This window comes from Ascaphus truei, chromosome 2 (genome assembly GCF_040206685.1).
Source record: "Ascaphus truei isolate aAscTru1 chromosome 2, aAscTru1.hap1, whole genome shotgun sequence".
In the NCBI taxonomy this organism is placed as follows: domain Eukaryota; kingdom Metazoa; phylum Chordata; class Amphibia; order Anura; family Ascaphidae; genus Ascaphus; species Ascaphus truei.
Genome location: NC_134484.1, coordinates 485,824,206 through 485,837,255, shown reverse-complemented (window position 1 = coordinate 485,837,255; position 13,050 = coordinate 485,824,206). Strand labels below are relative to the sequence as shown.

The 13,050-nt window shown below is 47.0% G+C and overlaps 1 protein-coding gene across 3 annotated transcripts in view; it reads left to right on the top strand.

The window, feature by feature from the left end:
* The first annotated feature begins 3,462 nt into the window (after positions 1-3,462).
* Positions 3,463-13,050, top strand: part of LOC142488058 (uncharacterized) — a 54,541-nt gene continuing 44,953 nt past the window's right edge. Inside the window, exons 1-5 of one of the 3 annotated variants that reach the window (XM_075588427.1) lie at positions 3,463-3,746; positions 7,157-7,267; positions 8,149-8,427; positions 8,715-8,828; positions 9,202-9,315. In XM_075588427.1, the coding sequence (XP_075444542.1) occupies positions 8,409-8,427; positions 8,715-8,828; positions 9,202-9,315 (247 nt within the window). In that variant the 5' untranslated portion in view covers positions 3,463-3,746; positions 7,157-7,267; positions 8,149-8,408. Of the gene's footprint in view, positions 3,747-7,156; positions 7,268-8,148; positions 8,428-8,714; positions 8,829-9,201; positions 9,316-13,050 lie in introns of those variants that run through there. The other 2 variants (XM_075588426.1, XM_075588428.1) reach the window with 2 other exon arrangements.

Sequence of the window (13,050 nt, the reverse complement as noted above, 5' to 3'; positions counted from 1 at the left end):
CCCAGAGCAAATCGCCTTGGTCCTCCCTCCCTTCCCACAGGAGACCAGAGATGGACCTGGAGGGTGGCAGGTGCAGCATGATGTGATTCGATCGCTAGCCAGCAGGTGGAGGCCGGGTCGTAGTTCCAAACCACAGCCTGCTTCAACTGGGCCGCCGAATAGTATCTGATCACGTCGGGGACCCCCACACCTCTTCTTGTCTTGGGGGACAACATCACAGACCTTGGTACTCTTGGCCGTTTATCATTCCAAATGAATTGGAACATAAGGGCCTGGATATGTTTCAGGGCTGCAATTGGGACGGGGACAGGGAGTGTTTGGAAGAAATAAAGTAGTCTCGGCAGGACATTCATTTTTATTGATGTAATTCTTCCAAACCAGGAGATTTGGAGCTTTTTCCATTTCTCTAGGTCTTTTTTGATTTGGTCAAACAAGGGGGGGTAGTTGGATTGGTATAGGGAGCTATAGGTGCTTGAGATTCTGACTCCTAGGTATTTAATATGGGTAGTGCTCCATCGATATTTATAGTTAGCTTGTAGGAGTCTCCATTCCTGGTCTAATAGGGATACGTTTAGAGCTTCTGACTTGTCCATATTGACCTTGTAGTCAGATACAGTGCCGAATTGGGATAGCACTCTTTGGAGATTGGGGAGGGAGACGTGGGGGTCCGCGAGGGTCAGGATCACATCATCAGCAAATAAAGAGATTTTGTATTCTGTTTCGCCAATTCTAATACCTTTAATGCTCTGATCTTCCCTAATTGTGGCCGCTAATGGTTCAATTGTTAGGGCGAATAACAGAGGGGAAAGGGGGCAACCCTGCCTGGTTCCATTTCTGATCTTAATGGGGTCCGAGAAGCCCCCTGAAATTTTTACATGTGCTGTTGGGTTTTAGTAGAGGGCTCTAACCCCCTGCAGGAAGGGGCCACTGAATCCAAATTTCAGCATAGTTTGATCTAGGAAGGACCATTTGATTCTGTCAAACGCTTTTTCTGCGTCAAGACTGAGGATCATCGCTCTGGTTCTTGTGAGGCGCACATGGTCTATTATATCCACAATTTTGCGGGTGTTGTCAGAGGCCTGTCTACCTTACACAAATCCTACTAGAGGAAGTACAGTACCTAAAGCTGTCTCACCTTTTAATCTGGTCTGTAACTGTTACATACGCCTATAATATATATTTTCTCTAACTGTGCATGCAATGTCTTGTGTATAATGTATACCCTGATCATTTATGTAACTATTTGTAACCATGTATTATTTCTCTTAACTCTGTGCCCAGGACATACTAGAAAACGAGAGGTAACTCTCAATGTAATACTTCCTGGTAACACGTTATAAATAAATCATGTGTATGTTATGGGCTATAGCAGGCCTGCACAACTTGTAAAGTGAGAAGGGCCGAAATGCTCAAAGAACTAGTTGGTCATCACTCGAGTGCTCCCCAAAACTGGAACAATCTACCGGAGACTCTCACATACACCACCAGTTTAAGTTCTTTCAAAACTAAAGCTGTCTCACATTTTAATCTGGTCTGTAACTGTTTCATACGCCCATAATATATATGATCTCTAACTGTGCATGCAATGTCTTGTATATAATGTATAACCTGTTCACTTATGTAACTGTATTTGAAACCATGTATTATTTCTCTTAACTCTGTGTCCAGGACATACGTGAAAACGAGAGGTAACTCTCAATGTATTACTTCCTGGTAACACATTTTATAAATAAATAAATCATGTGTGTGTTACAGGCTATAGCTTCTCTGTGTGAGGCTGACATGTAAAAGAGGAAGTACCTTCCAAGTGTAGCCCTGTTTCTGACGCCTCCCAAAGGGACTACTGGTCACTGTACACCACCTGCGGCTCCAGGAGATCTGAGCCTCCGCTAGCTGGGAGCCTGTGTCAGGGGAATTTCATGCCACTGGGCCCACTTGCGCACCTCGGGCTGCGAGGGCACAAACATGGTGAAAAAACTTGTTGCACAATTGAGAAAAATATATGGGGCACCCCAGGTCTAAGATCTCAGCAGCGCCTCCCAATGTAGCCCTTTTTGTGACGCCTCCCAAAGGGACTACTAGTCACTGTACACCACCTGCGGCTCCAGGAGATCTGAGCCTCCGCTAGCTGGGAGCCTGTGTCAGGGGAATTTCATGCCACTGGGCCCACTTGCGCACCTCGGGCTGGGAGGGCACAAACATGGTGAAAAAACTTGTTGCACAATTGAGAAAAATATATGGGGCACCCCAGGTCTAAGATCTCAGCAGCGCCTCCAAATGTAGCCCTTTTTGTGACGCCTCCCAAAGGGACTACTAGTTACTGTACACCACCTGTGGCTCCAGGAGATCTGAGCCTCCGCTAGCTGGGAGCCTGGGGTAACTATTCTAGTGCAGCGCCTCCACTTACCCAGGATCCCCGTCATGCAAGATTCCCCTGGGCAAGAAATACACACACACATGCTAGCAGGGGCACAGAGTATATCACCAGACGTCACTACATACACTTCACAGAGTATATCACCAGACGTCACTACACACACGGCACAGAGTATATCACCAGACGTCACTACACACACGGCACAGAGTATATCACCAGACGTCACTACACACACGGGCACAGAGTATATCACCAGACGGCGCTACACACACGGGCACAGAGTATATATCCAGACGGCGCTACACACACGGGCACAGAGTATATCACCAGACGGCGCTACACACACGGGCACAGAGTATATCACCAGACGTCACTACACACACGGGTACAGAGTATATCACCAGACCTCACTACACACATGGGCACAGAGTATATCACCAGACGTCACTACACACACGGGTACAGAGTATATCACCAGACCTCACTACACACGGGCACAGAGTATATCACCAGACCTCACTACACATACAGCACAGAGTATATCACCAGACGTCACTACACACACAGCACAGAGTATATCACCAGGCCACACTACACACACGGGCACAGAGTATATCACCAGACCTCACTGCACACACGGCACAGAGTATATCACCAGACATCACTACACACGGGCACAGAGTATATCACCAGACCTCACTACACACTACAGCACAGAGTATATCACCAGACGTCACTACACACACGGCACAGAGTATATCACCAGACGTCACTACACACGGACACAGAGTATATCACCAGACACATGGCACAGAGTATATCACCAGACACACAGCACAGAGTATATCTCCAGACCGCACTATATACGGTGGGAGATGGGGGTGAGATTGTCACTATGTTTCTCACCAGCCCACAGCCAGCACCATGTGCAGCTCTCACCAGTGGGCGCTCACCGCACCTTGCTTGGGAGCCCACCAGGGGTCCCTGTTCCATATGAGGTCAGGAGGAGCTGAATAGAGGCGCTCTGGCCTCCCCTCTTCCCTCTCTATGGTCCCGCTGCTGCAGCCGGATGTCCTGGTGTGTGAGGTTTGATTCCGGCAGCAAACACTGATCCTGAGCACAGACTGTCCCACATCCTGAGGGGGGAATCCAGGTCACTCCCACAGGGAAGGACTGAGAGATCACAGGGGCTCCCCCCACCCTCCATAGGAAGTACACACACAGTGAGGGGGGGATAAAGTGCACATCTCAGGCACTGAGGGGGGGACACACTGAGGAATAGGCTCTGAAGCCTCTAAGTCCCTTTTCCTGTGTCCCCCTCACATTGCCCACCCCCTGCTGCACAGAGATCTTCAGCCTGTGTTATTGGGTAAGTGCTTTCCTCCTCCTCCCTTCCCCTCCCTTGTGTGACCTGTGCACATTATCCCAGTGCTGCTCTGAGCTTCCTTACACACAGGAGCCTGAGAGGCTGAGCCTCTGATAGTGAGGGGGAGCCTCTGGCACTGGGGGGGTTACTCCTCCTGTATCACAGGGACTGGGAGATAATGGGGGTTATTTTACATTGGGAATTAACATTAGGAATCAGTGAGGATAAGATTGGGAAAGTTATTAAATAAAGTTAGAAAGTAATTAGATTGAGGGAGTATTGGTTGGAGTTTAACTCCTTCATTATCACAGGGGCCAGCATCCTGTGTGAGTTATGGGCTATAGCTTCTCTGTGTGAGGCTGACACGTTTGCCCGGGGACAGTCCTGGTCTGACAGTATGTTCTGATGTCCCAAATATCTGCTGCATTCTCTCATGTCCTAGTTTTAAATCATGTGTCTGGGACAGGGGAGGTCAGTGCAGAGGACAGTCCTGGTTTGTATGTATCAAGGGGAGAGGAAAAACAAAAGGCGCAGACCACTGACCACAATGCTTGTGTGTAACGGGTGTTCCCTGTGAACACAGACGCTACTGATGCTGTATATCACCTGTGTGGCCCTCAGGAGCCTAACCCTCCGCTCGGGGAGCCTGGGGTACATATATATCTCTCTCATGGTGCAACGCCTCCACCTGGGAGGGATCCCGACAGGGCGGGAGGGGCCCCCCCCTCACAGGACTCAAACCAAAAACAGCCACTTGGTATGAATAAACAAAAGTAACCTTTACTGAACATGCTCTATTCCTTATACTCTATAAGTCCCAATGTCATTCACTCCCACTTCTGAGTGTATACCCCTTGCCCACTACCGTGTACCCCAACACCGTGTCCACAGTATAACCCCCTTGTCCTTGTCTTGCATATACAGGTAGTCCTCGTTTTACAACGCTTCGCTTTACAACGAATGGCTTATCCAACGCTATGCAATGCATACCTATGTTCATTTTTACAACGCCAAAATAGCTTATCCAACGCTCTTACGACGCTTTGCAACGTTGTGTATGTGTGTGTATATATATATATATATATATATATATATAAATTCACATAAACAACGTTGCAAAGCGTCGTAAGAGCGTATATATATAATATTATACTATATAATATTATATTATACTATATAATATATTATTTATTATGTTATATTATATATATAATACAGTATATGCACTATATAATTTATGTGTGTGCTGCATATCTTACTGCCTGCATAAAATATTTTGTGTATTTTAGCATTAAAAATGCCTTCAGGAACGGAACCTTTCATTTAAACAGTGTTCCTATGGGAAAACGTGTTTCGCTTTACAACGCCATTTTGAGTAACGCATTGTGTCGGATAACCGAGGACTGCCTGTATTCCTTATACTCTATAAGTCCCAATGTCATTCACTCCCACGTCTGAGTGTATACCCCTTGCCCACCACCGTGTACCCCCACACCGCGTCCACAGTATAACCCCCTTGTCCCGTGGTCAGCGCTGCCACTATGTGTGAGTACTCTGTAGGTGGTGCTCGTGAGTAACAATACCTGCCCAGTGCGACGGCACCCGGGCGTTCAAAAGATCTTCAAAAAGGGTCCGACGACCTCCTGTTCCACCAGCGGGATGATCGGTCAGGGTCGTCCACCCTGGGTACAGTTCCGCTCTCTCTGCGGAGTAAGCCTGATCCCAGGCCTCTGGGTAGGAAGTGCAGCGTCCACTGTGTCCCTGACTGGCACTGTATATGCTAAAGGGGCAGGTTCCCTAACCTCGGGCCTGTCCCTGCAGTAACACAATCTACTGAGTGGCTCAGGTGCTAACTGGGGCATAAGGGGCTGCTGGCCTAGTGCAGTGGGTCACTGACCCCTGCACTCTCACCTCCTTCCCCTAGACTCTCCTGGCGCCGACTGACGTGTTTCCCAGCGCGCAAAATGTATCAATCCCTGAGAGCAGGGAGATACTGCAGCCCTATTGGCTCCCTGGCGTCATGTGGGGCGCTCCTGAGGCTCATGTGACATGTAGTCCCTGCCCATAGCCTCTCCTGATTGGTGGGGGGTTCACGCGCTATAACTGCGCATGCGCGAGCTAGCCGAAGGCCTCCGCAACTACTGCCTCACTGCTCATGCGCCAGGCAAAAGAAGATGGCGCCCTGCAATGGGAGCCGCCGGGAGTACCTGGCTACGCGATCGCTGCTGCACCAGCACCCAGCAACCGCCCGCACCCACTCTTGCGGCCAGCTGACGGGTCAGTTGCTGTGTTCGGCGGCACCCGCGACTCCCGCCAAGGTGACGGGGGGTACTGGAAAGCCCAAGGGGACCGGGATATATATATATGTATGTATGTATGCATGCATGTGTATATATATATGTGTACTTTTGTCAAGTCCATTATTACATGGAAAACCCTTAAGCCAATGCTTGCTGCTTTAAACACAGCTTTTAAACATAGCCTGGGATGAGATGCAAAGCCAATAAACCCACTCACAGACAGACTGTCTTATTGTGTTTACAATACTTGTATTATACGTGTGGATACGTTCCACAGATATAACACAGAGAATAGAGCTTTTGATTCAGTATCAGAATATAACTATTCCGGTGGAAATGATCTGGGTCGGGAAGCAGTGATCCCGTCATAATAGGACGGGCTGATAAGGGTGTGAGCAGGTCAGAAGTCTGTGTCCTACCTTCAGATGGGCAGAGCCTATTCCCTCATGTCATGTGCTGACATTGAGAGACCATGGGAAAATAAATAATCAGTGAGTAAAATGTCAGTGTTTCCGCAGGCATTCCTTTATATAAGCATGTCCTGCCAGGTACAAATGTGCTGAATGTGAGAAACTGGAGGTGATCGAGGAACAAATTAATGAGGGTGTGAGGGATTAAACCCCCCTATTTATTATGGTGGGGTAAGGTGAGGGGAAGTTACTGCACTGGTTCCTCTGCATTACCCACTTCTCACCGTATGAAATAGGAAAGTGAGACTGTGTCAGTATGGAGCAGAACTGCTGGACCTGAGAGAGTATCGGGAGCATTTATCAAAGTCTCACTCATGTACTGTATCTGCTTTTTATTCATACTATGGAACAGTACAGTATGTTACTATGTTACACTATGAGGACTTTACTGGTCGTTTGGCTGCTAATCTCCCACTATCTTTATACTTTTCTAGATGGTTATGTTGTGACACAATCCTGAGCCATTAAAGTTTTGCAGTGTTTGAAATGAAGTTCCTGTTTGCGAATGGACCATGTGTGTTTTTTGGTGCCCCTGTCTTCTCTGACTCCTTTGGGGTTAATGATTTAGGTTTGAAAGAGCTGATACTAAATGCTGTATATTTGTCCAAATAAACTGATCATTCCAATTCTGTTTTATATACAGGCTCATTCTAAAACCCAACACATATGGATTAACCTCCAGAGGACCACTGCCCACTGCCAGCACCTCCCAGAGCAGCGCTGCCCACTCCCAGCATGGATCCACGCTTGTTAAGTGAGTAGGGGAGACATTTTAGTGTCTTTGCAATATGCAAGGGGGGAATATCTGATTATTTGGCAGTTATGTGAGTCAAACACCCAAACTAATCTTGTTTGCTTATGGAACCACCAGCAGGTAAGAAGATATCTTCACCTCTGTCATTTTATGCCAGAAGGGCTAGTAATACATTTCTAATAAAAAAAAAAAAAAAAAATGATTTGTCTAAGGTTATATTGGGAATATTATTGTTATTGAGGTTTGAACATTGGTAGCTCCAAATGTTTTCAGCACTCGGGGGTAAAAACTTCTTCAGCACTCAAAGGGTTAATAACAAAGTAAAATCAATCACTTCACCCCTCCCCCATAGGAATCAGTATAGAGTATTTCTGTATACTGATATCACAGTATATATCACATTTGCTCGCTCCCTTTTAAATCTCCATCTCTCCTTCCTTCACCACTTCTCTGTTCACATAAACTCCTTTCTTACCTGCGCCTTCTGACACCACACAGCTATACCCCCAGCAATAAAGCACACCCCTACAAATCATCCTCACACATTCTCTTTCTATCCATGCTTCTCCTCCTTGCTTCTGGGGATATCTCTCCCAATCCTGGTCCCTGCCTTATTCCTACATGCGCTCGTCCTCGCCTGCCAATTGCAACCTCTACTTCTTCTGGTGTCAACCCCTCCAACCTTATACCCATCCCCTGCCACCCTCCCTCCTCTCTCCCTTTCTCGTGTGCCCTTTGGAATGCTCGCTCCCGTTCTAACAAGTTCCTTTCTGTGCATGGCTTTTTTCTCTCTCGGTCTCTGCTCCTATTTGCTATAACTGAGACCTGGCTCACCCAGTCTGACTCTGCTCTGTAATATTCAAATTCTGTTTTATATACAGGCACATTCTAAAACCCAACACATATAGATTAAGTAACCTCCGGTCAGAACCTACAGAGCAGCACTGCCCACTGCCAGCACATCCAGAGGACCACTGCCCACTGCCAGCACCTCCAGAGCAGCACTGCTCACTGCCAGCACCTCCCAGAGCAGCACTGCCCACTGCCAGCACCTCCAGAGGACCACTGCCCACTGCCAGCACCTCCAGAGCAGCACTGCTCACTGCCAGCACCTCCCAGAGCAGCACCGCCCACTCCCAGCATGGATCCACACTTGTTAAGTTAGTAGAGGAGATGTTTTGGTCTCTTTGAAATCTGCAAGGAGGGAATATGTGATTATTTGGCAGTTATGTGAGTCAAACACCCAAACTAATCTTGTTTTCCTATAGAACTATCAGCAGGTAAGAAGATTATATATCTTCACCTCTGTCATGTTCTGCCAGAAGGGCTAGTAATACATTTCTTTACAAGAGGTATTATATTATACCAATATCAGGAGGAGGTGAAATCACAAGAAGCGCCCCCACTCCCAGCTTTACATGATGGGTTTTCCTTTTCTTGTTGCCAGGTTTCCCTGTGGTTGTACCGGAGAGGTTAGAGATTAAGTCAGAGAAAGAAGAACCGAACACAGAGGAACATCTGACCCCAATAAAGGAAGAAATAGATGCATTTCCTGTTTGTGGTAAGTACCCTTACATCCTCACTTGTCTTTATTCAGTATGTTTAAAAATGGACTGAATTGTCTGCAATATTTTGGTAAATATTAAAGCGTGCATAGAATAATAAGATACCTGTCCTAATGAAAAAAATGATTTATCTAAGGTTATATTGGGAATATTATTGTTATTGAGGTTTGAACATTGGTAGCTCCAAAATGTTTTCAGCACTCGGGGGTAAAAACTTCTTCAGCAGTCAAAGGGTTAATAATAAAGTAAAATCAATCACTTCACCCCTCCCCCATAGGAATCAGTATAGAGTATTTCTGTATACTGATATCACAAGAAGCGCCCCCACTCCCAGCTTTACAGGATGGATTTCCCTTTTCTTGTTGCCAGGTTTCCCAGTGGTTGTGCTGGAGAGTTTAGAGATTAAGTCAGAGAAGGAAGAGCCGAACACAGAGGAACATCTGACCCCAATAAAGAGTGAAACTGTTCCATTTCCTGTCTCTGGTGAGTACCTTTTCCCCTTTGTCTGCACAAAGGGGTGTTATCTTGTTACAAGACACATGGTCACATTTAGTGAATATTCATGGTTCATCGCCTCTCATACTGTAGGAAGTCCCCAGGCCTGTTGGGTGTTCTGGGACAAGCCACATGCAGCAGAGTTAGAAGTGCAATATGGCTCTCAAACACGTATAAAGGTTGGAAATGCAGAGTTATGGGTATCTGATCATCAATAGATACGATATAACGCATTTTTTTAAAACAAATTCAAGGGACCCTACCCTAACTAACCTGGTTCCCCAGCTTAACAATACCCTCTCATTTAGGGTCATTAGATACGCAATAATAGCCACAGTCTTTAGACATAGCTTAGCTGATAGATGGAGACAGCGTCCCAAGAGTCCCGGCAATTCTTCCGGACAGTGAAAGTCATGATGGGGGCGTCCTCCCTGTACTGCCAACAGCGTAGCAGCGTGCTCCCAGCCTCCTGGCTCTAGGAGAAAAAATGAAGCAGCAAACCTAGCTGCCATACATGCCTGTTCCTTTATTAGGATAGCAGGTGAGGGAGAACTAGATGATTAAACTGACCAGTTTTCATCCCTCTGTAGGCAGCCTGTAGGACGATAGTTGAGGTGCGTATACGCCGATCATTTTCTCTTTCCCTTCTTCCTTTGGATAAGAGCTTTGCAGTGCTTCTGAATAATTTGAATGCTTTTCTCCCTTTTCAATACGTTTAGTCCACTTGTGAGAGAATTATTTTCCTTGCGTACATCTCGCAATTCTGCTCTCAGAGCCTCCATCTCTTCCTGGCGCTGGCTCTCAGTGTGCATGAACGCATCCCTCATTACGTTTAGGAACTCTGCCTTCATTACGTCTAGGGCCTCTACAAATCTCGTTGCTAGGGTCCCATCAGCTTGTCTTTCCCAGGTTTCTTACTCCTGGTCTTCCTGACTGTTGGGGATGGCGCAGCGGCTCTGCTCTTCTAGCTCATTCTTCAGTTTCTGGACCTTCTTGTGCTCCCTCTCATACTGCTCTGCGGGGACACACTGGGTACTCAGACGCTCATTCCTGAAAGGACACACCTTTATGTGGTCAGACACATGACGCATTAAACACATTTTTTCTTCCATTTTTGCACTTTCAGGTGTATTCTTCACCCTGACCTCTGGGGGTGCTATTGCGTCAATACTTTTCACACACTTCCCTGTGTATGCTGTATGCAGAACTGGTTGTCATACACAGTAGGACAGACTTTACTCAGTCTATACTTTACTTTGGCTGGGCGGCCATTTTAAACCCCCGCATTTATTTGCATACCCACTGAGATTAGTGTTGTAGCCACAGGGTTATAATATACACCAAATAAACTGGGTTGAATTGAATACGACTGTGATATAATAAAGAGATTTTATTCCTTAAAAGACAGGTGGACACACAATGTTGGACAAATAACAAACGGAATATATACACTTAGGGAAGGGACAATGAAATAACCAGGATTCAGGTTAGCAGTTCATCAGGCATCATGTATCATTCAGGTAGAATCACGAAGAACACTGGGCATAGAGCTTACAATCGTTTATATGTTGTTTGGGCTCTATCCCTATGTGACGGTAGCTTGTCCAGGGTTATAATAATACACACAAATAAAAATATCACTGGGTTGAATCGCATACGGCTAAGATATGATAAATTAAGTTTATTCCTTGAAAAAGGTGAACACACAAGATTATACAAATAACAGAGAATATGGACACTTACGTTAGATGGGGCAATGAAGTAATCTGGATTAGCAATTCATTCATCAACACAGGATAAAAAACGAGACATGATCGAAGACAATGGGCATAGAGCTTACAATCAGTTATATAGGACTTAAGCCCTATACCATAGCATTGGGTGCCAGGTATTGGTTATCAATTACCTCTACCCAATAACCCTTTGCCACCTCACGTGGGACGCAAGGGAATACCTGCCCCCAGGGGTGGGCATTATTCTAATCAGGGGCTCATTTCCCTAGCCCTCTTCCCAACAGACCGGTGTCCCCTAGTCTGCTTTGGGCAGGAAAACATTTGTCTGAAGGTGTGATTTATTACCCCTACAGAACAACTCAAGTCCTGCTCTACTCCGCCCCAGCATATACAATCAGGGTGGGGGAGCCTTTGACCAGGGGGCCTGTTGTAGACCTACAGTCGCCCCCTGAACATTAACATACTGCAGAGTCGGTATCCTTCCCGGGCTTTTATGCCAGACACCAAATACAGTACATTTCCACAATTATAGTTATATTAAAATAATCCGTTCGGCTGGGCCGAGCGGGCTACAAATTGCCAGATCCTCATGCCGGAGGGGATTCTACACGTTGGCCAATTTTCAGCTCGCTGGGACCCACCGAGCCGGAGTTACAGAAATACACTTTAAATGCACATTTACAGAAATTGCATTTCTCTGCCATTGATGTCAATGGCAGAAACCCAAACTAAACAATTAACCTGACTCCGTCCTTTTGCTCAGAGATGGTCGTTATTTGCCATGCCGGAAAGAGGACTACATGGTGGCCAAATCCCAGCTCTCTATTCCGCACAGAACCGGAGTTATGGACTTCAGTTTTTTTCAGTTTTTAACTTAGCTGTTTACCTTTCGGCTTCTACCTCCATTGGAATCAATAGGGCCTCCGCTACTATTGGAGTCAATGGGCAACTCACACTTTTCACAGTTAACCCTACTCCATTTGGTTGAGGAGAGAGGGCTGGAAATTGCCATGCAGTCATGCCGGAACAGTGATATATATTCTGGCCAAATCCCAGCTCTCTGGTCCCCACGGAACCGGAGTTATGAGTTTTCAGTTTACACTGTTTCATACTTACTGTTTAAAAGCCACGCGGCTTCCCTCCGCCATTGCGGTCAACGGTAGGACTCTCATGGCCGGCGCGACCCTTTCTCGTCGCCATTAATTGTCGGACCCGATTGGGGTCGAGTGAGGGGGTTCCTAGGGGCTAGGGGCAAAAATAATTTTATTTCGTAATGCCCTAGAACAAAAGTTTCCCACGCTAATTGGTGGTGAACTGGACCGAAGCTATATTCCCACGCCAATTGTGTGATAAAAGCTCCTCATTGACATTGTATCCGCTTCTGCAGTTTTGCGGTCTGGCTGGCTGCCAGCTCGTTCCTGGAGGTCGGCTTCGAGGAATCCCATTGAAATACATTACTCCAGTCACTTTCAATGGGGAAGCTCCGCTCCTCCTCTCGGGCGCAACCTGCAGGTCTTCTATGATATCGGGCCCAAACCACTGAAATTTCCATTAACTTGCATGGGGCTTCAATGGCGGCCTATGGACAGGCTGCAAAATGGAGCCTGAAAAGGCGGGAAAGGGGTCAAAGGGCCATAAACCTGCAAATCCAATTAACACTTTCCCTCCCGGCCTGATCCCAGTGTATGTGGTTGATGCATACACTGTACAGCAGGCATGTCAAACATGCGGCCCGCAACGGATATTTTTGCGGCCCGCTCACAACCAGCGCGGCGGTCGTGTGTGTCGGCGAGCGCGTGGGCGGCGGTTAAAAGTTTTGGCCGCGGGAGAAGCGAGCGCGGGTGTGGGGGAAGCGAGTAGCACGGGCGGAAGTAAAATCTGGCCTGCAGGGGCTGGAGGCGTACGGTGGCCGGGTGCAGTCAATCTGCACTCGTGCCGTATGTGGGAGGACACGGGGGCGGAGTCAAAACCCCGGCGGAGATACTGCATT